Source organism: Pezoporus wallicus, unplaced genomic scaffold, assembly GCF_028554395.1.
Source record: "Pezoporus wallicus isolate ANWC-B61680 ecotype Strahan unplaced genomic scaffold, APGP_CSIRO_Pwel_v1 contig_13381, whole genome shotgun sequence".
In the NCBI taxonomy this organism is placed as follows: domain Eukaryota; kingdom Metazoa; phylum Chordata; class Aves; order Psittaciformes; family Psittacidae; genus Pezoporus; species Pezoporus wallicus.
In genome coordinates, this window is record NW_026637893.1 from 92,163 (window position 1) to 118,058 (window position 25,896).

General features: G+C 53.2%; 3 protein-coding genes across 3 annotated transcripts; 2 read left to right on the forward strand and 1 right to left on the reverse strand.

Annotated features, from left to right (window-relative positions):
* Nucleotides 1–3,667: 3,667 nt before the first annotated feature.
* LOC130598570 (ATP-dependent RNA helicase DDX19B) lies at nucleotides 3,668–14,560 on the forward strand. The gene is made up of 12 exons (XM_057408087.1): nucleotides 3,668–3,819; nucleotides 4,633–4,681; nucleotides 5,068–5,121; nucleotides 5,877–6,012; nucleotides 9,129–9,221; nucleotides 9,814–9,916; nucleotides 10,258–10,372; nucleotides 10,558–10,735; nucleotides 11,175–11,412; nucleotides 11,496–11,658; nucleotides 12,210–12,401; nucleotides 12,978–14,560. The coding sequence occupies exons 1-12, from the start codon at nucleotides 3,763–3,765 to the stop codon at nucleotides 13,037–13,039; spliced, it is 1,440 nt and encodes a 479-aa protein (XP_057264070.1). The 5' UTR covers nucleotides 3,668–3,762; the 3' UTR covers nucleotides 13,040–14,560.
* Nucleotides 14,561–16,713: 2,153 nt separating this feature from the next.
* Nucleotides 16,714–19,915, reverse strand: UBXN10 (UBX domain protein 10). Its single transcript, XM_057408095.1, has 2 exons — nucleotides 19,834–19,915; nucleotides 16,714–17,816 (listed from the first exon to the last, which is right to left on the reverse strand). The coding sequence occupies exon 2, from the start codon at nucleotides 17,799–17,801 to the stop codon at nucleotides 16,947–16,949; it is 855 nt and encodes a 284-aa protein (XP_057264078.1). The 5' UTR covers nucleotides 17,802–17,816; nucleotides 19,834–19,915; the 3' UTR covers nucleotides 16,714–16,946.
* Nucleotides 19,916–21,150: 1,235 nt separating this feature from the next.
* Nucleotides 21,151–25,387, forward strand: LOC130598580 (acidic phospholipase A2 PLA-2-like). Its single transcript, XM_057408099.1, has 5 exons — nucleotides 21,151–21,931; nucleotides 23,501–23,550; nucleotides 24,231–24,375; nucleotides 24,548–24,654; nucleotides 24,979–25,387. Coding segments are annotated over exons 1-5 (450 nt in total). The 5' UTR covers nucleotides 21,151–21,929; the 3' UTR covers nucleotides 25,125–25,387.
* Nucleotides 25,388–25,896: the final 509 nt, after the last annotated feature.

Below are 25,896 nucleotides of genomic sequence, written 5' to 3' on the forward strand. Positions count from 1 at the left end.
GCTGCTTTTGTCTGGGAAAGACACGGAGAGACGGAGATAAGCACAGAGAGGGAAAGGGAGGGAGAGGGAGAGGGAGCAAGCGCCAGGGCTGGCGGGGGGAGCGCTGCACAACAGAGCCCTCAGCAACCTGTGGCATCACCCCCCGCTCCCGGGGTCCTCTATGGGGCAGTGGTGCCGGGAGGGACCGCACCAGTCACCCCTAAAGACTCCAGTGGCTTCTCTGCTCCCCCCCCTGGGGCTGCAGGGCGAGGGGTGCTGCTCAGCGGTGGAGGAGATGCTCCTCACATGGAGGGTTGGGAGAGAAAGGGGGATGTGACCCATTCCCGGGATGTTCCACAACCGGGATGGGAAGGACCCCGTTCCACTTCCCCGCCCCAGAGGATGCTCCTTTAGCCCCCCCAAATCAGGATGCATCACCCTTCACCAGCCTCAGGCCACACCCCCCCCCCCATGCTGTGGTCCCTGTCCCCATCTCAGCTCATCACCACCAAGCACCGCCTGGCTGTGGGCACACAGAGGGACAATCCTGCAGGGAAGGGGAGCGATGCTGGACCAGAGGGATGCGCTCATGTGGGATAGAGCCCCTGCCCCGAGCACATCACACTGCAGTGCAGGAAAACCCAACCTGTAGAGCAAAGGGGAAACTGAGGCAGCAGGAATGGCACCACCCTGCCCCAGAGCAGAGCTGGACCCGGGCCTGGCTCTGAGCGGGTAAAGCTGGTACCTAAATTCAGTGATATTGGCGCTGCTGCTGACAGGTAGCTCACCATCACCTCCATGGGGAAGAGCTCCATGAGCTGCAGGAGGACAGAAGGCTTTCCCCTTGCCTCACCCTATGCTGAGACGTGGATCCACCACACATCTGGCTGGTTCCAGTGTCCCACCACAGACCCATCTCGGGTCACCACCAGCAGCACTCCAAGCCCCCCAACCCACCCTCTAACCCCCACATCTCCCTTTCTGTCTGCATTCAGATGGCCCCAGAGCGTTTTCTCCCTCCCCTTGTCTCTAAGTCACCCAGACAAGAGCTGTGTCCCTAAGCCCAGCTCCAGAGCCTGGCTTAAGCCCTGAAGCTTGAGGATTTATGGCTCTTTCTAGACAAATAAGAACTAAGAAACCCATGTCCCGTGTTCCCAGTGCCAGTTAAAGTGTTTGTTTGCTGTGGCTTCTGGCTCCTCGGAAGAAAATAACATATGTCAGGAGAAATCCTGGGATCCACACCAACAAAGCTGGGAGCTGCAGCACATTTAGTTATAACAGAGCCAGTTCCAGCGTGGAGATGGGAGTCTTTGGGAGAACAGAAACAGAGCTGGTTCAGGGGAGGTGATAGTGGGTGCTGAAGGTGAAGTTGCATCACCAAGGGATGCTCAAAAGCAGCTCACAGGCCTTGGACCAACCTTCACTCATCGTCTCCAGGCTGCCCCAGCCCAGCTCTCTCAGCCTGGCTCCAGAGCAGAGCTGCTCCAGCCCTCGCAGCATCTCCATGGCCTCCTCTGGCCTCGCTCCAGCAGCTCCACGTCCCTCTTGTGCTGCTGCCCCAGAGCTGGATCAGGGCTGCAGTGGGGGTCTCCCCCTGTTCCTTTTCATTCTACCCTCATTACTTAATGTCTCAGACTTATTTTGGCTCCCTGCTCTGTTCCCATTGAAAACCCCCTCGCGTTCAGCTCCTGCATCGAGCATCCTCCTGGGCACTGCGATGAGTTGCCATGGCAAAGGAAAAGCCCTGATGTCACCTCTGCAAATGCAACTGCCCACCCCAAATTCACGTGTGTGCCTGGGGAGGGGGGGTCTGATGGAGAGAGGGACACGGGGCTTCCACTTCCAAAGAGGAAATCGAATCCCATGGGAAAGCATCAGGTGACAGCACTCAGCAATCAGGGGGTGAGCTGGATGGAAAAGAACCATCAGAGGTGTTTGAGGAGCACTTAGAGCAGGGCCTGAGCTCATGTGCTGACACCAGCAACGCTCCACGAGGTGTCCTGGGGCACACAAGGAGGTAACAGCTCACCTGGGCAGGTTTGGGTTGTGGGAGCCACAAAGTGGCTCCATGCCTTTGTTAACAGGACAGGGAAGCAGCCATCGCCTTGGGACCTTCTGGGTGATGCTCTGGGCTTGGCCTCAGTAAAACCCAGATCCAGCCCCTCCTCGAGGGCTGCTCCCTCCCCACACGCTTCACAGCCCCACACCGCTGGGGCCAGGCTGGCGCGGTGACAGCAGCCTGTGAAATACGAACTCACTCCTCTAAACGAGGTAACGAGGGTTTAGTGAGGGACAAAGGCAAGAAAGCAAAAGCAACAGCGCTGGGCGCGTGACCGCAGCCAGAGGCGCAAGGGATTAGCATTTGGTACAGGTTTATATACTTTCAGTATTACATCAGTTACATGCATATTCATAATTCCCGCATATAGGCGGGGGATATTATAACTAGCTTCAAGAATTTATTATCACAAGTCTCCTCCTCTTGGCGCCTGCGCACTGCTCTGTGGTGATTGTGAGCAGGGGTCTTCAAGATGCAGTAAGCAGTCTTCCTCACGGTGTACTTTTCACCTCTGGCACAGTTGGGCCCCCCAGCAACCACACAACCAGCTATATCTGTAATTATTCTGATAACTAGCAAGGATTTAAAACAGTGTGACCTTCCTGCAAAATTTGTTGCAGGATGGGCAGACAAGGAGTATCCCAAGCTAGCAGAGCCTTGGGAGGCTCTGCCTCTAAACCAACTGATAATGAGAAGGATGGTGTGAAATAACTCATTCATGTTTAGTGGGGCCACTAAAGCCTGTTATCTCACCACAGACAACACAAACATCGCTCTTTAAAACTAAAGATACTTTAGAAGACTGGTGTGAAACTAACTCATGTTTAGCGGGGCCACTACATCCCACAGACTTACAACATAAACATTGTTCTCTTTCTACAACCTAAGTTAAGCTAAAAAGTACTTTAACTCTGGTTTTCCAGGCTTTCCTTATATCACCCCCCCCCCTTTTACCTTTTTGCTCTGTGATTCCATTTCTATCAAGAGATCTGAAGGTTTTTAACTTGCTGTCTAGCCTTGTCTTTAGCCAGTTTTGTTGCTGTCAGCTCCTAGTTATACCCACACAACCACACCTATGACTCACAAAGCCTAATACCTTTATGTGTTTATCACACACACACCCCCCGTCCATCCATTCCCGACCCTCCTCCTCCACACCCCCCAACCCATTCCTGCCCCCCAGTTACTTTTACCCCCAATCTTTTTCTGCCCCCTTTCATCCATTCCCCCCCCATCCCTGCCCTCATCCCTTCCTGCCCCCCAGTTACTTTGACCCCCAATCTTTTTCTGCCCCCTTTCATCCATTCCCCCCCCATCCCTGCCTTCATCCCTTCCTGCCCCCCAATTATTTTTACCCCCAATCTTTTTCTGCCCCCTTTCATCCATTCCCCCCCATCCCTGCCCTCATCCCTTCCTGCCCCCCAATTACTTTTACCCCCAATCTTTTTCTGCCCCCTTTCATCCATTCCCCCCCCATCCCTACCCTCATCCCTTCCTGCCCCCCCCCCCAACCCATTCCTACCCCTCCCATCCATTCCTATCGCCCCCCATCGCTTGTTCCTGCCCCCCGGAACGCGGCGCTCCCGGAACGCGGCGCTCACAGCGCGGTTGCGGGGCCGGGCCCGGGGCTGTGCGGGCGGGGCCGGGGGCGACGCAGGCGCTCTCCCCTTCCCGGCGCCATTGCGGCTGCTCAGGGCGAGCCCGGTGCCAGGCGCGGCCCGGACATGGCCACCGACTCCTGGGCCCTGGCCGTGGACGAGCAGGAGGCGGCGGCCGAGTCGGTGAGTGCGGCCGGGGCCCGGCGCTGGAGCAGCCCCCGTTCCCGTCCCGGTTTGTTCGTGCCGCAGCCGCGGGGCCCTGCGGCAGCACCGCCCCGGGCCCGCGCCCTCGCCCTGCTTCGGGAGCAGCAAAACCCCTTTTATTCTCCTCCCCCTTCCGAACCCCTTTCGTTTCTCGAGGCCCCGCAGCCCCGTTGCTGCTCTTCCCCCCTGCGGGCTGCCTGCCTGGAGCCCCCACATCCCCTTTCTTTCCTCCGCTTGCTTCTGATGAGGGCGGTATTTCTGTGGGCTTGGGGTTTTCTCTCCCCCCGCGCTGCACTTGAGGGCTGGGGAGCCGTAGTTCGTGCCCCCGGTGGTGGTTGGGCCCCGCGGCTGCTTTCCCCAGCACGTTTTGGGCGGTGGAAGCAGCCCTGGGGGAGCGGGGCCGTGTCCGGCTGCTGGGGCCGTGCTTGGCTCCGGTTCCAGCCACCAGCGGAGCTGGGGGGGGGGGGGGGGAGTGGAGGTGCAGGGGCAGGAAACAACCCCCTTCCCCGTGTTACAGCCTAGAGAAAGCTGTGTTTCTGTTCAAGCTCACGGGGTGAAGCTCACCGCAGGGACCTCATCCCATTTCCCTCCCAGCACAGGGGTTTGGTGGGCGCTGTGCTGTGCTTTTAGCTGGTGGTGGGTCCTGGAGGAGAGCTCACAGGGAAGAGCTTCTGCCTAGGAGCTCATGTCAGTCTCCCCTCGGGCAGGTTAAAGCCATTCCCCTTGGCCTGTCCCTACACCCCTTGTCCAAAGCCAGGACAGCTCTGATGTTGTGTTTTTCCTTGTCTGTAGTTGAGCAGTTTACACCTGAAGGAGGAAAAATCCAAACCAGATGCCAATGGTGAGTGACAGCGACTGGAATGGTGCCAGGAAGGGGACGGTGTTCTTCCATTGCCAAATTCCTAATTAGTTAAGGAATTCTGGAAAGGGGAAATATAAAGCTGAGATTAAAAGCCTCACATGCTGGTTCTGCTGGGCTAACCTGTTAAATGCTGGTTTGCTGTATTCAACAGCAGACTCTGTTGTGTGGTTGATAAAGAGCAGTTTGGCTGCATGGAGCAAGTGATACCTTGGGTTTCTTCCACACCCGGACAGAGCAGAGCTGTTCCCATCAGGGAAATGAGCCCTTCTGTAGCTTGTCCCATAGTCTTGGAACCCTAAAACTCCTCGGGGTGGGCAGTTGCTGAGGCCTGAGCTCACATCTACCCCAAACCTGTTTGACTTTAGGTGCTGTTGTCAAGGCGGATGACAACATTGAGAAGACAGAGGATGAGGAGAAGGGTAAGTGGTGCCTTGGAAAATCCTTTGGCAAGGAATGTTGGAAGGAAATGGATTTTGTATGTACTTAAAGTAAGTCTGCCTTATGTCTTGGGATGGCTGAGCTCGTATCCTGCCCCAGGGACTTAATTGTAAGACAGGTCCTTCCTCCATAATGCTTTTAAGGCCACTGGGTCCTGTAATAACTTGGGAGCCTCCTGGATTAGAGTGGAGAGGAATAAGGGGATAGCAGAAGAAAGCTTTATTAGCAGAACCCTAAAGTGCAGCAGTTTAACCTTCTGCTTTGTGCTCGTTTATCCTCAGCCCTTGCTGCATTTCAGCCTGGGCATCTTTCAAAGTCCAGTTTGTCCTCCAACTTCCTTTAAAAAGGAAAAAAAAAGGAGCCCTAAAAGGTGTCTGTCTGCCCACATGCTGGATAATAGTGAGGCTTTGTGAGGCTTCAGACCCTGTCCTGCCTTCCAGTTAGACCCTGAGCATATCATAGCTTAAGTTCTGTGTTCAGGGAGCTTGTGTTCTGTATCTGTTAAGCTCCCCCTTAAACCAGTGCTCACTTTTGCTTGTCTTCCTGGCTATTAAATGGGAATCTGTGATATTGTGGTAGATTTCTCACTCAGGTTTGCTTATGCCATTGCTCTGTAATGAAGAAGGTCAGTGTTTGGATCCACCTTGTCCTTTTTAGCTGGCTCAGTAACGCCAGTTAGAGCCCAGTGGAGCAGGCTGGGACTGAGTTCTCTTTCTTCTCCCTGCTGTCTCCCTAGAGGACAGAGCTGCCCAGTCCTTGCTGAACAAGCTGATCCGCAGTAACCTGGTTGACACCACAAACCAGGTGGAGGTGCTGCAGAGGGACCCCACATCCCCTCTCTACTCCGTGAAGTCTTTTGAGGAGCTGCGACTGTAAGTGCTGGTTGCTTCAGAGCTGCTGGAGGGGTCATGCTGGGCTGAGCCAGAGGCTTCTTTGCATTGAGCTGTTGAACCTGGGAGCAGAAACATGAAGCAGGCTCCCTCGTGACTGGGGTTTGCAGTGTATTGTTTGGCCCACTCAGTCGTGGGAAGCCTTGCTCTTGAGCTCAGGGAAAGCTGCACTGACTCACTCGTGGTGAGGTTGCAAGAGCAGATGGGAATTTGGAGCTGGAGCCTCTCCTTGTGTCCTGAGACGTTCCCTGGCTGGGTAGGAGATAGCCTTTCTGCTTCAAGTTACTGCACATTTATCATTCATAAATTAGCATATCATTTATTGGTATGGAATCACAGAATCATGGAATGGTTTGGGTTGAAAGGGACCTTTAAAGTTGATCCAGTCCCAACCCCCTGCCACAGGCAGGGACACCTTCCACTAGATCAGGTTGTCCCTGTGTCCAACCTGGCCTTGAACACTGCCAGGGATGGGGCAGCCACAGCTTCTCTGGGCACCCTGTGCCAGCGCCTCAGCACCCTCACAGGGAAGAGCTTGTGCCCAAGAGCTCATCTCAGTCTCCCCTCTGTCAGGTTAAAGCCATTCCCTTTGTCCTGTCCCTACTAAATTGATGATTTAAAAACAAGGAGAATGATTTCATCCTGGTGCCTTGTGAAGGCTTCCATCAAAACAAGCTCGTTTTAATTCCTGCCAGCACTGCTTTTTAGCATCAGCTCTAGCAGCCCTACTCTGAGTTTTAACATGTGGGTTTTGGTCAAATGCACCACAGAGCTCAGGTGAGGAGAGGAGGGAAGGCTGTCCCACCAAGGTGTGTGAATTGCAAAGAGACCCTTTCTGTGCTGGAGGCACCATCATTTTGCTCCTGCAAATATGGGAGCACCGGAGGGAGGTGTTCCAGCAGTACAGCAGTGTTTTGGGATACATGATCTTTGTTTTATTTATGGAAGGAATGAACACGACCATCTTCTGTTCCTGTTCTCCGTTGGTTGGTTGTGAAGGTCCCACAGCAGCAATGAATAGCGCAAAGGGAAAAGCTTATCTTTCTCTGCCAGTGATATCGGATTTATGTACTGGAAAAACTACTCCCTGTTGAATACCTTTTCCAGTGAGGATTGGAGAGCAGTGGTAGCTGTATTTAAGACATAACATGACAAAGAGGCTGTCCTGTTGCTTATATTGATGATCTTAGGTTTGTTGCTCTTTTGTAAGCTCCACAGGGAAGTGGGAGCCCATGAGGCTTCACTGGGAAACGTCAGGATGTCATTTTGCTTTGTTAATGTGAGTGGTTGAATGTCTACACAAAGAAAACCTGAGCTCCTGAGCAGCCTGTTAGCCTAATTCCCATCTTCCAGAAGCCAAATAATCCAAGGGAGTTAATGATGGGCCCAGCCAGACTAATTGAGGCTTCATTTTGTCAGGGCTTGGTGTATCCTTGGCAACTGTTGCAGAGTTGGGCTTTGTGTGTCTTTGCTTTTGAGCAGCACAGGGTTACGTTTTCAAAGAGCTTTTGTTCAGCCATCATCTGAAAGGAATATGGGAGATTTTAAAAGCATGTTGGGCTGAATGGGAAGTTCTAAGTAGCAGGCAGTGCTGGGCAGGAAACCTGTAACCTGCTTTGAAAGGAAAGCCCTTGCTTCTGAGCACCACTGCAGCACTCCAGTGAACTCTGAGCTGAGGGCTCACTAGCACTGGAACCTGAATTTTAGGCTATTCTTGGATCTCCTTGTCTATACAAGCGCCTGCTGAGGCCAGAAAGCAATTGATGAGCACCTGATGATGAGCAGTGCCACCACAGCCTTAGGTTTGAGTGCTGGGATAAGCCACAGATCACTGGGTGAAGTCACAGTGAGCTAAACTGATTATCAGTTGCCAGTTTTGTGCACTAAGCCAGTGTCACCCTGCTCTTAGGTGACAGTTTGTATTGCAGAATCCATCACAGCTTCCTGAAGTCCTCACAATGCTTTCATGATGTTCCACTTCATTCTGTTCCTTGTATGCTGAGGTTGCTTTGCCCCATATTTGAGTCTTCAAGGAGTGGGAATTTTGGTGTTAAAATGAGGTGTAGCTGAGAAAAAGGGATTGACCTAAAGGAGAGGATTAATGCTTTCTGCTCTGGGATTCCTGGGTTGTTGGGAAAGCTGCTTTAGAACAAGGAGCAGGCACAAGAACAAGTAGCAGCCTTAGAGCTCTGACACAAGGTTATCCACGTAGCTGTGGAAGGCAGGCGTGCAGCATCACTGAGTAAAGAGGGGATTTGCAAACCTCTCCAGACCTCCTGCTGTCACTTCTTGTGTCTGGGCAGAGACTTCACTGCTGCGATTGTAGCGGCAGCTCCGAGTGTGGTTCTAAGGGGGTTTTCCCTTAACTTTTTGTACACAAATGAAACTCAAGTGTCCTTCCATACATCACAGAATCCCAGAGTGGTTTGTGTTGGAAGCAGCCTTAAAGCTCACCCAGCTCCAGCCCCTGCCACGGGCAGGAACACCTTCCACTAGAGCAGCTTGCTCCAAGCCCCTGTGTCCAACCTGCCCTTGAACACTGCCAGGGATGGGGCAGCCACAGCTTCTCTGGGCACCCTGTGCCAGCGCCTCAGCACCCTCACAGGGAAGAGCTTTGCCTAAGAGCTCATCTCAGTCTCCCCTCTGGCAGGTTAAAGCCATTCCCCTTGGCCTGTCCCTACATCCCTTGTCCCAAGCCCCTCTCCAGGTTTCCTGCAGCCCCTTCAGGCACTGGAGCTGCTCTCAGGTCTCCCCTTCAGGAGTCTTCTCCAGGCTGCCCCAGCCCAGCTCTCTCAGCCTGGCTCCAGAGCAGAGCTGCTCCAGCCCTCGCAGCATCTCCATGGCCTCCTCTGGCCTCGCTCCAGCAGCTCCACGTCCCTCTGATGCTGCTGCCCCAGAGCTGGATCAGGGCTGCGGGGGGGGTCTCCCCTGAGCGCAGCAGAGGGGCAGCATCCCCTCCCTGAGCTGCTGCTCAAGCTCTGGGGGTGCAGCCCAGCACATGGGGGGGTTCTGGGCTGGAGTACACACTGATGGATGTCACTTGTCACAAGTCCTTCTCCTCAGGGTTGCTCTCTGACAGTATAAATCTCTGTTTTCAGGAAACCACAGCTCCTGCAAGGAGTCTATGCCATGGGCTTCAACAGACCATCTAAGATACAGGAGAATGCGCTGCCCATGATGCTTGCTGAGCCGTATGTACACATCCTGTACTCCCCTCCAGTGCAGGAAGGATTTGAAAGATGCATTGTGCTGTTACTGAGCTCTGGATGGGAGGGTGAAGGTGGGGAAGCTGTCTGGGCTGTGGTGAAAGCTTTCCAGTGCCATGGTGTTTCTGTGGCACCCTGGATTTGCCCCTTTCCTGGGGCTGGTACTGAACACAATGCCATAGTGCTTGGCTGAGGTCAGTCCAGTTTTCCTACTTGGTGTAGGGTAGAAACTCATGGAGATACAGCAATCCTGGGTGCAGTTGAGGTGCGTTGTGGATTTGCTTGCTGTGCCCTGAGCTGAAATGCATTCAGTGGGAAGACACTAGGGGGAGATGTGTGAAATGGAAAAGTACTGACAGGTTTTCCTTCCAAAGCTCCATAAAAGTGTGGGTAAAGGCCAGAAACCACCTTCTGTGCCCTGTGGAGTGTAGCTGGCAAAGGTAGCACCATTGCACAGCAGTGGTAGCTCTTAAAGGCATTACAGTGCCACTCGCTGGGGTTTTGGTGTCCTTCAACCCTGTGAGTACGTGTCTGGGTGGTTCCTCTCGTTGAGCTCCTGTTGCTGTGTGTTCTGCAGCCCACAGAACCTGATTGCACAGTCTCAGTCCGGCACTGGCAAGACGGCTGCCTTTGTCCTGGCCATGCTCAGTCGTGTGGAGCCTGGGAACAAGTATCCACAGGTAAATCTTCTGGGATGTGAGTGTTTCAGGGGCTTGTGGTGGTGAAAGGCCACCTAGTGAAGAAGCTGGGCTTCTCTTGAGACCTTTGATAGTGAATTCACAGTTTGATGAGCCTGTCTCTGTGATCTGTTGCTTAGCAGGGAATGGGGTTCTGGAGATCTTAGCAAAGCACCCTTAATGCAAACTGTGTGGATTTTGCTCACAACTTGTTCCTGTTAGTCATTGCCTTGCATCACGCAGGGTGATCTGTGAGGAGATAAATAGGGGGTATCATAAGCAAGTGTGATAGCATTGTCTGTGGTGTTGATCATCTCAAACATGTTATCCCTCTGTCCCACCAGTGTTTGTGCCTTTCCCCAACGTACGAGCTGGCACTGCAGACAGGAAAAGTGATTGAGCAGATGGGGAAGTTTTATCCAGAGCTGAAACTTGCCTATGCTGTCCGAGGCAATAAGTGTGAGTACAGTGATGCAGAGTGAGTGAGGCAATAAGTGTGAGTACAGAATTGGAAATGAGACTACAATGTTCTTTGGGTGCAATACATTAAACCAACAGTGGAGCAGTTGAGGCTGGTTGAGGGAGGGGCAGAGCATTCCACTGTGCAGCTTGTCTTACAAAAGCTGTTCTGTCTATCCCAACAGTGGAGAGAGGTCAGAAGATCTCAGAGCAGATTGTGATCGGCACTCCCGGCACTGTGCTGGACTGGTGTTCCAAGCTCAAATTCATAGATCCCAAGAAAATCAAAGTGTTTGTGTTGGATGAGGCTGATGTGATGATAGCAACACAGGGCCATCAGGACCAGAGCATCCGCATTCAGAGGTAAGGACTGGCTGTGCCTTGCCCAAGGTGATACTGGTTCCTTTAATTACAGCTCTTCTGTAACACAAGGGACAGCAGGGTTAGATTCTTGAGTGGTGTCTTCACTGATGAAGCAACAAGATTAAACTGATATATTTAGCTCTAATCCAGCTGGTTAATAGAGGCAGTGTCAGGGGGTGACAAGCAGTTTCATTTTCTTACAGAATTAAAAAGCCTGTCCCTGGAGCAGGGTTTATTCATTGGTAAGAAGGCAAGTCTGGATGCCACTGGTCCGTGAGGGAGCGATGAGGTGTTGGTAAGATTAGTGTTAGCCCTTCCAGCCACTGGAATAACTCTGCTGAGGTTATTGTTCTGCTTTGCTCATGGCTTTAATCCTATCAGGAGATCGGGGGGGTGAAGTGTTGCATGGGAACCCTGCCCATTTTGCTCTCTGTTGCAGAATGCTCCCCAGGGACTGCCAGATGCTGCTGTTCTCAGCCACCTTTGAGGATTCCGTGTGGAAGTTTGCTCAGAAAGTTGTTCCTGACCCAAACATCATCAAACTGAAGCGAGAGGAGGAGACTCTGGACACTATTAAGCAGTACTATGTTCTGTGCAGTAACAGAGATGAGAAGTTCCAGGCTCTCTGTAACATCTATGGCGCAATCACCATTGCCCAGGCCATGATCTTCTGCCATGTGAGTCCTTTCTGGGAATGTCCCAATGATCCCGGTAGCGTCTGCTGGTGCTTGGTGCTCACAAACCTCACTTTTTGTTTCAGACTCGGAAGACAGCCGGGTGGCTGGCAGCAGAGCTCTCCAAGGAAGGCCATCAGGTGGCACTGCTCAGCGGGGAGATGATGGTGGAGCAGAGAGCCGCGGTTATAGAGCGCTTCCGAGAGGGCAAAGAGAAGGTGCTGGTGACCACAAACGTCTGTGCCAGAGGTAGGGCATAGCAGAGCCGGGCTGGGCTGAAGCAGCAGTACCTGACATAACAGATAAGCTTCTGGAAAGAATTTGCATCCTTGAGTGTCCCAGTCTGGACAAATTGGGGCCCTTAAAGTCATTCCTGCTGACCAGGGCTGTGCGTATAAAGATGATGTTGGGCAAACACAGGATTCCTTGTAGGATTCCTGCAGCTTGAGATGAGAAAGTCCATCCTGTGAGGAGCCTGCTTGGAACTGCTGAGCCTTGGTCTTTAACCATGTGCTAAAATACAGAGACCTGGCCTTGAACACTGCCAGGGATGGGGCAGCCACAGCTTCTCTGGGCACCCTGTGCCAGCGCCTCAGCACCCTCACAGGGAAGAGCTTCTGCCTTATCTCCAACCTGAACTTCCCCTGTTTGTTTGAACCCATCACCCCTTGTCCTGTCCATTTGTGCTGTTGGGTAACATGGGTATGGTGAGCAAACTGCCCATCAGTCAGGCCAGAGGCAGCTGCTTCTGCTCTGAGGTGGTTTAAACGTTGTGTCATTGGATGCTTTCTGTTTCTCAGGGATCGATGTGGAGCAGGTCTCTGTTGTTATCAATTTTGACCTTCCTGTGGATAAAGATGGAAATCCAGACAATGAGACGTATCTGCACCGGATCGGACGTACGGGTCGCTTTGGGAAGCGAGGACTGGCTATTAACATGGTAGACAGCAAGCACAGCATGAACATTCTCAACAGAATCCAGGAGCATTTCAGTACGTACCCTCAGACTTTCTTCTTTCTCTAAGGGTTTTGACTAGCTGTGTTCTGAGCAGATCTAATGGGTTTGTTGAGCCTTTAACCACACATCAGCTGTGTTTTGTGCAGTCATAGAATCTGAGAGTGGTTTGTGTTGAAAGGAACCTTAAAGCTCCTCCAGCTCCAACCCCTGCCACGGGCAGGGACCCCTTCCACTAGAGCAGCTTGCTCCAAGCCCCTGTGTCCAACCTGGCCTTGAACACTGCCAGGGATGGGGCAGCCACAGCTTCTCTGGGCACCCTGTGCCAGCGCCTCAGCACCCTCACAGGGAAGAGCTTCTGCCTTATCTCCAACCTGAACTTCCCCTGTTTCAGTCTGAACCCATCACCCCTTGTCCTATCACTACAGTCCCTGATGAAGGGCCCCTCTCCAGTATCCTTTTAGCCCCCTTCAGGCACTGGAAGCTGCTCTGAGGTCTCCACACAGCTTCTCTTCTCCAAAGACAAACCTCATCTCCCTGAGCCCAGCTGAAGGAAGCAGCTTTCCCTTCTCTGTGTTACAAACCCTGATAAGATTCTTTTTGATTTTTCTAGACAAAAAGATCAGCAAATTGGATACTGATGACTTGGATGAGATTGAGAAGATCACTAACTGAAGCACAGCTGCTGGAGCCGGTGCGTTCCCTGCTGTGGAAGCTCTCCCACTCCAATTGGATCAGCGTTTGGATTGGCACACCTCAGCTAGTCCCAAAAAGGACTCTCTAAGATCTGAGTATACAAAAATTACCTCATTTTAAATTGCAGTTGGACTTCAAATTGTGCAACTTGTAGGGAGGAAGAGGAAATGTTTACAGAAGCTTTTAACATTTCTTAGTTTAGCCTTAAAATGGGAAGATCTTTAGAATTCTAAGAAATACACTTGCCAAAACCTGGGCAATAGCAAATTATCTAAAGCAAATTGAAGATGAATAGAAAAACTTTATTGCCTCGAATGGGAATTCATGTTCAGCGTTAACCTGATCAGTTAAAATCCAACAGCTGAATAGATAATGGACAGAAGGAAAGAAATGAGAACCCACAAATAACCCCAAACAAGGCAGCTGTCTTTGGGTGAAATACTCAACTTGTACAAAATAGGATGTCATTCTCTTTGGCGCTCCCCTGAGCTCTTTAAGCCTCATTTCTAGCTTCCTGATGGATTTGCCCTGCTTTTCCTTACGTAAATTGTCCTAAGGATGTCTCCAGTAGCTCATTCTTGCAAACACAGGTGCCGTGTTGTTTCTGCTGGGCAGCATTTTCATTGAGTTTATCCTTGAGTTGTTTGAGTGGCCACTGTCCGGTGGGGATGGAGCTCAAGTGTCTCCTTGAGAGGTTTACCTGAAGCCTTTGACCTCGCCAAGGAGTAGGTGGATGGGGAGGGATAGTGTGAAAGGAACTGTACTGATGAATGTGATCACGAGATTCACCTCCATGCGATGCTAATAATAGTTGGACTGGGGATCAGTCACCTTCAGGCAGGTTCTGAGATGCTGCTGTGGAGCCCAGCATGAATAATGGACAGAACTGCTGGGCTGCACCCACAGGGGTAGCAATCAATCAATCAATCAATCATGCTAGCTTGGATTGACCAAACCCAACCCTTTTAGACCACCACATTTCCCTTGTTCCAGTCCCAGAGTTTAGAGTTCAGTGGCTCAGCCAAATCCCAGCTGGGAAGTGCTCTGCTTCCACTGTGCTCCTAGTGCAGTCCCTTATCCCGGGCGTCCCTGCTGGAGAAGGAATGACATCCAACTTCCATGCTCGGGCTCTTGGCTCGGTTGGGACCATTCTTGCGTGGTTTCCAGGGAGAAGGAGGCTCCTGAACTAGAACTTAGGGTGCACAGCTCTTCTTTTGGGGGGAAAATGGGATGTGCTTGGTGCAGGAATCACTTCCAGAACCAATGTATAAATTGTAAATTTACCTAGGACTTTTGTTTCTTTGCAATTTTGGCCATCCTATTCTGTTCAAAGACAGGAACATGGATCCTTTTACCAAGTAAAAAAAAAAGGCTCATTTAAAAATGTACCTAAAATTTTAGGAACTCGTGCACCCTTTTATCGATTTGTATAAAGGCTTTAGTGGAAAAAAAAAAAAGAAAAAAAAAAAAACAACTTAAAATTAAACTTTTTGTATTCTGGGGTGTATCTATTTTTATTCTGTTGGAAACCTATTTAATGTGGCCGGTGAGTGAGTGCGTGGCGAGTGGAAGACTTGTTGCAATCACCTACTTTAATAGTACAGCTGAATGACCTGGTGACAGCAGAGGATGGGGTTGAGTTGGCAGGAAAGCTGCTGCTGGTCCTGTGTGCTGTTTCTAATGTACTTTGAATTGGAATAAAGAACATTAACTGAGCAATGGCTCTTCTTGCTTCAATGCTTTGTTGGTTTAAAGCCTTAATTAAGGCCATTCACAACCATGAATCCAGAGTTTTCTCTTGATGACCTTCTCAAAGCACCCCTGTGATGGGGTAAACTTCACCTGATTGAGATTCCTAAGAGCTTACTCTATGATTCCACACCATAAATGGGGTCAGATAACTGCTGTTCTTCCCTCCCTGGTGCTTCTTGGGCCAGACTTGCTACTGAGATCTCCCCTACATCCATCCCTGGAAGACTTCTGAAGGGAAGAGAAGGGGAACTGGGGGAGACAAGGTGTTTTCCCTTGCACTAGCCAAGATAAGACTTCATGCAGTTTAAGAAAAGGGAATAACTAATATGCCCATCTTTGGAGATGCTGGAGCCTGGGTGAGTTTGAGGACCAAACTCATTCAGTTTTATCTTAACATGGATATTTTTTTAACTTAATTTAACTTTTATCTTAATATTCAGGAGGAGTAAATATCAATCCAAGTTGCTCTTTCCTCTTCTATCCTTGGTTAAAGCATCAGCCCCTGTGCCCTCTCAAACCTGTGTGGTGGTCACTGTATCCCTGGCTGTTAGCACTTCCTCTCCTGCCATCCTATACTTGATACAGGATGGAGAGAGGAGCTCCAGGAAGGCATATGCAAGGTGCTGAAGGCAAAGTCCCGGTTGGATATTCCCTGAGGTATCTGCTATCAAATTAACAGTTTCTTGTGTCCCAGGAGATGCAATGGCTCCACCTCCAGTTCACATAAATCATTTAACATCCAAGCTTCGGCCTAAAAGGTTTTATTAATTGCACTATCGCACAGCATGAAAACACTCTGAAATGCAGCAGTAACACACACAAGACCAGAAGAAGGGAGTTAATCACCTAGCACTGAATGAGACACAAAACGGTTCCTGTACCACAGTGAAATCCTTCGCTCCCCACTGAGGTTTGACTAAAAGGATCTGGACGTTTCAGTCCTGGTCTCCCCCTGAAGACACCAAGATTGCTGCTGCACAGTCACCTGTGGCAGCAAGTAACACCATTTCACCAGGTACCACTTGCAGAGAGCTGCTGGACACTTGCTTTAGAACAAGATGCTCTCGGTCAATGCCAGCATGAGCATTCTGCCACTGCTCTGGTTCTACTGCTCTGAATGGGTTTGGCACTGCGGTTAAAAACCAGCTGGGTTTACCTCAAAACATTAAAATCAGCTCATTTGTGTGGCAAATGAGCCTTTTTTCTAGTAGATGGAATTATCTGAACCAAAAGAAGTTCTGTTAGAAACCTAAAAGATCTGGTTTATTTAGCACAAGCATGTTGTATTGATCTAAAACCTCCCAAAATCACCCTGTGAGGCTTTATTTAATGATGGTTTGGTGAAACCTGCTCTGCTGCATGAGGCAAGTAAGTCCTCAGGCAAATGCCAAAGCAGCACTTGCTTTCTTGGACTAACTCATTTCAGTGTAAAGGGTCTAAAAAAGTATTTTGTAACATCCCACCATAACTACACATCTATTCTTACCTATAGATCACACGAGCTGGAGGAGAGAAGGAAAACTTAAGTGGAAAACCCAGGTGCTCGCCAACACAGCCAAAATAACAACTGTTTGTTCTGAAGAGGATGATGTAGTCACGCTCCTAAAAGTCTGAAGTCACTCAGAAGAGGCAGAGCCCTCCCAAGTGTATCACCATCAGTCATGTCACTGAATACTTCACCATCATCCATTAGCAGTTACTGTTATTTCTGGAGGGTTTGGGTGTTTGAGCTCCATCTCAGTCACTCTCAAGATGCTGAGGATGATGATAACCTAAATGGTCCTCCAAAGTAAACCAGTTCCTTTTCTACCTTCCCAAATAGGTGCTTTGCATCTGGATCCACTGTGGGAAGTGGTACCTCCCTGAAATACAGGAGAGAATGGGAAACTCTTGGAAACATCAGCAACTTCAAACGAACAAAGGTGGTGACGCTCAGAAAGCAATTTGTGATGGCACACGTGAAGAAAAGTGCTGTTGACGTAGCAGGTACATACACCTCAAACATCTCAAGACATATACACAAGTCTGCTTCACAGGGAGGGTTTGGAAGGTGACAAGATGAAGAAGTAGGCCCAGGAAACATCAAACTCTTATTTGTCAGATGAAGTGCTGCATCCCACCCAGCAGAAGGACCCTAAAGATCAGCATCGTGCTGCTCCTTCTGTCGGATGCACAGCACGGACTTGTGCAGGATCCCACATTCATGGAGAGACCTCGTCAGGTCAGAGAAACTCCTGCAGGGCACCTCCATCGTTTCAACACTGCAATGCTTGTATTTGGCTGATGTTTTCTGCTCTGCCATGGCAAGGACCGTCTGGAGACTGTCAGTGGGCTGGAAATGATGTTCAAACCTCTGCCCAGAGGGCGAGCGAACAGCAAGCAGCAAGCGCGACTCTTCCTTCGGCAGCTCTTCCAAACCTCCCAGAGTTGATGCCGAAGGGCTCATTTTGCATCCTGGCTTCTCAGGAGGACATTGCTTGTGTGAGCTCTCCAATGACATGCTGGCAGATTCTTGCTTTCCAGAAAGAGTGTTGCCTTTTGGGATGTCCTCCCGCTTCCCGCTCACCTTCAGCCGGTTGATCTGTTCAGCCACTGCTTCCACAGTGCTGCTCCCTGTGCCCTTGAAGCCGATGGAGGGGAGCACCCTGTACTTGTTCAGGGAAGAGGAGGTCCTCAAAGGCACGTGCTGCAGGAGCTCTGGGATCTCCTTGGGACACACCGGGCTGGATGGGAATGCTGGTTTCCTGAACAATGCTCTCCGGCTGCTCACTAGCTGGTGAGGAGCTGGTGGTGGTGGTGAAGATGGCACGTGGCAAGGACAGGCTTCCGTGCTCTGAGAGTACTTGAAGCTGGACCTGGTGCGTCCCTTGGCAGATTTTGGCCTGGTGACGTGCATGGTGGTGGTGTCTGACCACAGAGAAGAGGCTGCTGCGCTTGAAGGGAAGCAGAGCTGAGATGGTGCTGAGTTCAGCAGAGCTGCTGTAGCCATTGCTTCTCAAGGCACCTGCGGATGGGGCAGTAGAGGGAAGAGTTACAGGAACTGGCCAGAAAGCTTCTAAAGAGCCTAATCCCCCCTACAGCTCCCACTTCTGTTCCTGCAGTGACAGACCAAGTTCTGGCGTGGACTTTAGGGTAAGACTGACTGAACTTGTCTTTCTAAAGATCTCTGAAGACCTCTGAGATAAGTCTGACTCAATACAGAGAAGCCCATTCTGACTTCTGCGACCAAAGCTGCTCAACAGAGATTGATATTAATCCCTTATTAAAGATGAAGCCGCATTCTGCTGTGTGTTTTCCAGCTTAAGCTCCTCTGTGCTTTACCAGGACGAAGCAGTCCAGAAGCCCAGGAAACTGAGCCACAACCTTCACATCAATGTTTCAGAGAAGTCCAACAGGGTCATAGAATAGTTTGGGTTGAAGGGACCTTCAAAGCTCATCCAGTTCTAATCCCCTGCAACGAGCAGGGACATCATCTAGGTCAGGTTGTCCAGAACCACATCCAGCCTGGCCCTGAATGTCTCCAGGGATGGGGCATCCAGCACCTCTCTGGGCAACCTGTGCCAGTGCTTCACCACCCTCAGTGTAAAGGATTTCTTCCTCACATCCAGCCTGAAAGAGAAGGTACCAGAGCTCCTCCACGCTTTACTCAGGAGGAGTTATCAAACGGAATGGGCGGAAGCCAACCCTGATCCCTTGGCATTCTCCAGCAGTGATGGAGTTGGCCTAACCTGCTGCCCATCACCCAGATGGGACAAACAACAGACGGGAACAGCCCCTGTGTTTGTTCCACAGCCTTTTGCCAGCGATGGGCTCCTTACTGCATAGAATCATAGAATAGTTAGGGTTGGAAAGGACCTTAAGATCATCCAGTTCTAACCTCCTGCCATGGGCAGGGACACCTCACACTAAACCAGGTCACCCAAGGCTCTGTCCAACCTGGCCTTGAACACCACCAGGGATGGAGCATTCACAACCTCCCTGAGCAACCCATTCCAGTGCCTCACCACCCTAACAGTAAAGAATTTCTTCCTTCTAGCTAACCTGAGCTTCCTCCGCTTCGCTTTAAGCCCATCACCCCTTGTCCTCTTGCTACAGTCCCCAATCAAGAGTCCCTCCCCGGCATCCTTAATGCATGATTGCCCCTCCACCTCCCTGACAGCAACCAGCACCAAGCACAGCCAAAGCCATGTCTCCCAGCAGAGATGTGCCCTGAGCAGCTCCAGCATGAAGCTGCTTGGAGACAGAGAGCTCTGTCCCTCTGTGAGCATGGAGCAAGGACAGGGACACTGTTCCAGTGACTCACTGGAGTTTCCCTGGAGCTCCTGGGACGGAGGAGGGAGCTCCCTTCATCCACTGCCTCCAACAGGCAACACCAAGGCAACACCAAGCTGTAGCTGCACGCTCTGAGGAGGAGCTCCCAGGGCACTGCAGCACTTAGGAGATATCAGCAGTTCGATGGATGAACCCCAGAGCAAACAGCCCTCCAGAAGCCATGGCGGGACCTGAGAGAGGGGCTCTGCCCCCCCAGCACAGGGGAGAGCAGTTTTACCAGAGGAGCCGTTTAAACACAGCGCACTTTATACACTGCGGAGCTGCAGCCAGGGAGGGGCTGTGCCCACAGGCACCCCACGCCCCGGCCCCACAGCCCAGCTCTGAGCAGGGCCCTCAGTGCTACAGTTTGGCCCTGGGCCCACAGGCAGAGCCTAGGCCTATACCCCAACTTCACAGTCCTGCAGCCCAGCCTTGGCCTCATAGCCGGCCCCATAGCCCGGCCCCATAGCCCGCCCCATAGCCGGGCCCCATAGCCCAGCCTGGCCCCATAGCCCGGCCCCATAGCCGGCCCCATAGCCCAGCCTGGCCCCATAGCCCGGCCCCATAGCCCAGCCTGGCCCCATAGCCCGGCCCCATAGCCCGCCCCATAGCCCAGCCCGGCCCCATAGCCGGCCCCATAGCCCGCCCCATAGCCCAGCCTGGCCCCACAGCCCGGCCCCACAGCCCGGCCCGGCCCCGCCGCCCCTCACCTGCAGCCCCGGCCGCCCGCGCCCGCCGGCGAACAGCGCCGCGTTGCCACGGCGACAGCCGCACTTCCGGTCGCGCGGCAGGCCCCGCCCCTCCCCGCCAGCCCCGAGCCGCTCGGGGCGCCGCAGGGTCCTACCGCCCGCCGTGCCGCTGCTCGGGAGCGCGGCGGTGGGTCCCGGTGTGGGGCTGGGCACAGCCGTGGTGCTGGGGTCCTGTGCGCAGCTGTGGTGCCCGTGCACAGAACACGGTGAGAGGGACGGGGCAGGCTGGTCCGGAGATGGGCCACGGCAGCGCCGCGGAGGGGATCCAAGGGCTGGGTACCGAGAGGGAAACTTCCCACCCTGACCCTGGGAACAGCCAGCCTGGAATCATCTCCCCAGGGAAGCGGTGACTCCAGCACTGGACACGTTAAAGATCCGCCTGGACGGGTGCTGGGCTATGGAGTCCTGGTCCTGCTGTGCCAGCAAAGGTTGGACCAGATGAAGGGGGGGGCTACAAGGATGCTGCAGAGGGGCTCTTCATCAGTAGCGATAGGACAAGGGGTGATGGGTTCAAAGTGAAATGGGAGGTTCAGGTTGGAGATAAGGCAGAAGCTCTTCCCTGTGAGGGTGCTGAGGCGCTGGCACAGGGTGCCCAGAGAAGCTGTGGCTGCCCCATCCCTGGCAGTGTTCAAGGCCAGGTTGGACACAGGGGCTTGGAGCAAGCTGCTCTAGTGGAAGGGGTCCCTGCCCGTGGCAGGGGTTAAGCTTTAAGGTCGCTTCAACCCAAACCAGGCTGGGATTCCATGATTCTGTGATCCCTGAAGTCCCTTCCAACCTGGGATTCAGGGATTCCATGGTGTAGCCGTGATGCACTGGTGCAGACAGGAGGGACAGCTGCTCTGTGCAGGGACCAGCCTCAGCAGTGCAGTGGGGCAGCTCCTCCACCTCATGTGGGGCTGAGCTTCATCCTGAGGGTCACAAGGCAGACAGGGGTGAGCAGGGTGGTCGCAGCGGGGTCCCCTCCCAGTTCCTGTAGGGATCCTGATACCGAGGTTGTCCCTGTCCCTCCCACAGGATCTCTTGTGCCCCACAAGACAAAACGGTGCCACTCGCCCTATTTTAATACCGAAAACCTTCTTTTTAACCCCAAAAGTTTTAAACAGGGCGTTAGAACTTCTCCTGAGCAAAGGCAGAGGAACGGGAGCAAAGGGACTGGGCTTTCCCCCTCCTGTGACCTGATTCCCGATGGTGTGATTGAAGAGCTCCACCTGAGCGATGCTGAATCGATTGGACAAATCAGCACCAAACTCATGAGTTTTGATGAGAACACCTTTAAAAATGACACACAAAATCCGCCAGGGACATAAACCAACAACCCTGGGGGGCTTCTAAGCTGTCTTTGTGCTGGGAGAGCTGCAGGCTGCAGTGCTGGCAGGGCCCTGAGTCAGTTTTCCTTGTGGGAACACACCACATCACGATGGCATTTCCATCTCTCCTCCTTAATCCCTTTTTAAACCCACCTCTAGCTAACCAGAAGCTTCTCCCACTTACAGCTGCCCATCAAAGGAGCAAGAAACAAGCAATAACTAACTTACCTACCATCAAACTGGGGATCTCCACCCTGCCGGGGGGGAAGATCAAAGCGGACCCGTGCACTAAAACATAAGGAGGTGGCTAAGTATCAGCTCATCCCATCCTCGGGATGGGTCTGGAATATTGCACCAAAGCCACGTGCTTTTGCAGATCAAAGCACTGGGGGTATTTACACTCCAGTAAGGCCCTGAAGAAACACATATGCAGGTTAATGCCCCTCCCTGTTTGCTCCAGAGGAAAGCTGGAACATGGCATCTTTCCAAGGGGATAACAACTTCCATGGGTGGGTTTTAAGCCTTGGGGTTGGTGCCTCCACTGAAGAGAGGGTAAAAATCCTCAAGGAGAGGGTTTAAAATGAGGGGGTTTGCTTAAAGGCACCTTTGGATCCCCGATCTGTGTGATCCCAGCCCCTGGATGGTGCCTTTCACACGGGGTTAGTCAAACTCCACACCGAAACCTCGGGAGATGAGGGCCAGCAGGTGAGCAAACCCACCCCAAAGGGCAAGGACCTACACGAACCAAGCATGTGAGCATGAGCAGTGCAGAAATCACCCCCACCACCACCACGGGGGCATCTTCTCCAATGGGACTTTTGTGTGGATGAGGTGGGAAGCGAATGATCAGCCATCTGGGATGCCATGGGTTTGAAAGTCAGGTGGGGAGAGAGGGGGTTTGGGTGTCGGTGTGATCCCCACTGGTTGGCATCATTGCAATGCAAACCAATGCAGCCAGTGGCAATGAGATGGTTCCGTGTGCAGGTGATGAATGGGAAAGCCCCTCAGCACCCTTGAGGGGGGATTCAGGCGAGCTGCTCCTCACCAGCATCCCCTGACAGGGCTTGCGTGGCTTTTTGTTCCACTTGGCAGCAGGAAATAGAGGGAAGAAGAGCCTTGGAGGACAGGCGGGAGGTGACATCCCTCCAGTGAGCAGCTTGGGTGGCTCTCAAGGGATTCAACAAGGGGTTTTCTTCTTGAATAGAGACCCCTGAGCCAGGTTCTTACCATTCCCTCCCGGAATTCCCTTCCTGGGAGTGTGGCTGATCACCGAGGTGGAGCCCTGCATACCTTGGTGTTTGCTCTTGGCCCTGCGGTTTAGCAGGGAAAATAGCAGCTTTTGTTCCTTATCTCCTCAGGTTCTTGCCTCCCTTGTGTCTTGGTGTCATGTCTCAGCTGTGGTGATTAAATAAACTCCATTCAAAAGCATTCCAAGTTGGGTTTCCATGGCGTTTGTGGTGATTCCATTTCACAGACCCCTTGCCCTGAGGGCAGGAAAAGCACAGACACAAGGAATAGATGCAGACGTGGATTTGAGAGGGGGCAAGACCCAAGAGGAACCACTTCAGAGGCTGCAGGGCGTGAGCTGACAAAGCCAAGCACCCACTTGGGACAACACCGAGGCCAAAGTGTCTGCAGCTGAACAGGGATGCAGTGACCTCGGTGTGTCCTGAGCACAAGTCCCTTTTGTCCTGTGTCTCCGCTGAAACCTGTGGATATTAAATCACAGCCAAGGCTTTGACCAGCTCATCCAGGAGAGATGGAGACTGCCCGAGATGGAGACGACGAGCAGATGGGCGAAGCGAGGTGGTGGAGGGAGCATCACCACGGGCTGCACCGGCAGAAACTCCTGTCTCTTGGAAAGGGGAAGGATGGGAACCTTCTCCTTCACCGAGGGCCCTGCTCCACAGTGACAGGAGCCGCCAGCACAGACAGAGGAGGGGCTGGACCTCACCATCTCTATAAAGCAAACCCACTGAGCCAGCAGCAGCCTTGGAGCTGCGAGGTGCAGGCGAGATAAGGACGAGGGGAACTTTATTGCCCATTCTCTTCAGCAGTGAGCAGTGAGCTCCCCCAGCCCCGGTTTTAAAACCCTTGTGTCCCCGTGCGCATCCCTGCCACGCGCCACATCCCAAAACCAGCCTCAAAGGCCCCATCAGGAGTCATCTGGGTGCGCTCGGGCACAGGGGTACCCTCACAATGCTGTACGTCCATGGTAACACCAATGTCACCGTGCTCCGTGCCCCTGGCGCAGGCGTGGTGGCATCGGTCCTGTGCTCGGGGTACTGCTCATTGCCCCCTGTTGCTGTTTCCTCCTCCAGGACCGCTCTGAGGATGAAGAATCTCCTCTTCACCCTGCTCTTGGCTTGCGGTAAGTGCCCCGGTTTCACCGGGCCAGGCTGGGACCTCTCCTGCCTGGCAAATGAGACTTAGCCCTGGAGGTCATCATGGTGGGGAGGATTTGGGATGCTGAGATCCAGAGTTATTTTGTCACCAGCTTTCCTGCCTGTGTCAAGGCCAGAGCTGGTCAGGGTTGCAGGATGCAGTCATGGCACAGCCTCCTCAGAGAGCACTAACATCTTGTTGGATGCTGGAGGGGGACTCTTCATCAGGGACTGTAGCGATAGGACAAGGGGTGATGGGTTCAGACTGAAACAGGGGAAGTTCAGGTTGGAGATAAGGCAGAAGCTCTTCCCTGTGAGGGTGCTGAGGCGCTGGCACAGGGTGCCCAGAGAAGCTGTGGCTGCCCCATCCCTGGCAGTGTTCAAGGCCAGGTTGGACACAGGGGCTTGGAGCAAGCTGCTCTAGTGGAAGGGGTCCCTGCCCGTGGCAGGGGCTGGAGCAGGATGGGCTTTAGGGTCCCTTCGACCTAACCCATTCCATGACTCTGATTCTCCAGACTGAAGGAGGCAGCTGCAGAGACCAGACATAATCCTGAGGGGTTTGGGGGTGCTTCCCATGGTTCCCATGCCCCATTCCCGTTCCTGGTGCAAGGCACAGGGAATGCCGCTGCGTCCCGGCCCCGCACCAGCTCATCCTTGTGCCCTGCAGGGCTGCTGCCGGCCCACAGCAGCGTCCTGGAGCTGGAGCAGATGATCCGGGCGGCCACGGGGAGAAGCGCGCTGCTCTCCTACAGCTGGTACGGCTGCTTCTGCGGCATCGGCGGCAGGGGCACCCCGGTGGACTCCACCGACCAGTGAGTACCCGGATAACCCGGGGCACGGGGCCCCAAAACCCCCCCTGAGCACCGGTGTGCTCTGCGGAGCGGGGTTTGCACTGGTCCCTGCTGCTGTCTTGGCCATCTCCTCCTCCCAGTAACCTTAAATTTGGGGCTGGACCCTCCCTCACCTTCGAGGTGTCCCCCATAGGTGCTGCCACGCTCACGACTGCTGCTACAGGAGGCTGAGACAGGGCACATGCACCCCGCTGGTAACCCCCTACCAGTTCGATGTTGCTGATGGAGACATCGTCTGCGGTGAGTGCCACAGAGCCGGGGGGTCCCACGGAGGTGGGGAACCACCCACAAGTCCCCACAGCACCCCAGGTACACAGGAGGATGTCCCCCCCCTGGGATGGATCCAGCCTGGTGCCCTGTCGGGTGCGTGCAGGATACGGCACATGATAATCAGCCGGGAATTCCAAGGGATGCAGGCAGCTTGGAGGGGGCGAGCACTGGGCACGCTGCTCCCTGCTCTTCCCCTGGGCAGCTCCAGGCATCAGGGGTGCCCGGAGCGGCCCCATCGCTGCTGCTGCTGAGCAGAAAAGCCATTGTAGAGCAGTGTTTTCCCCCCCCCCGCAGGTGATGAGCAGAGCTGGTGCAAGAGAGAGACCTGCCTGTGCGACCAGGCGGTGGCTTCGTGCTTCGCAAGCACTTTGCCTTCCTACAACAAATCCTACCTCTTCTATTTCAAGCTGAAATGCCAAGGAAGCAAACTCCAGTGCTGAGCAGGGAAGGGGGGGCTGCAAGCGAGGCTGCAGGGTTTCACTGGCTTTCCCTATTGCCACGGCAAGAAAAGCCTGACATGGGGGCCAAACACGGCCGGAGCCCCTGCGGTGATGCTGAGGGTGAGGAAGGGCACTCACACGTTACGAGTGGAGCTCCCCCTTCCCAAAAGGACGCCTCAGCTCCCAGCCGTTTGTCCCTTCCTCCTCCCTTTTCTCTCTTGATTCCGTTTCCCAGTAAAGGCAATAAAAGGTGTTTAAAGTGATTCTCCGGGATGGTTTTCCCTCAGAGCCACTGAGGCACTGCACTGGTGGCAACCGAGCTGCTGAGTTTGGGGGGCACTTTACATCTCACCCTGCAGCCACACCAGAGCCTGACCCCGGTATTCGCACGATCCCAACGGCAGCAGTGGCTGTAACGCACAGGGCTTGGCGACAGCAATGATCCCCCAGCACTGAGCCCTGGTGGCAGTGGGGTTTTTCAGCTTCTCCCAACAGCCCTTCCCGGTAGCTGAGCTCAGCCCGGAGCAAAATCAAAGCAGTGCTTTAAGGGGCAGGTGGGATAGGGCCAAAAGGTGTTTTTATGGGAATAACGGTGGTGGGAAATGTGGGAGATGATTTGGGATCTTCCCGTGACACTGAGGTACAAATATGGCCAACGTGAAGGCTGAAGAACCAGCAGAGGAGGGAAGACGTCAAAGCCCCGTCCACCCCAAGGCGGACTGGGTGCTTTCCCCATAGGGAATGAGCTCTGCACAGGGGCTGCAATGGGGAG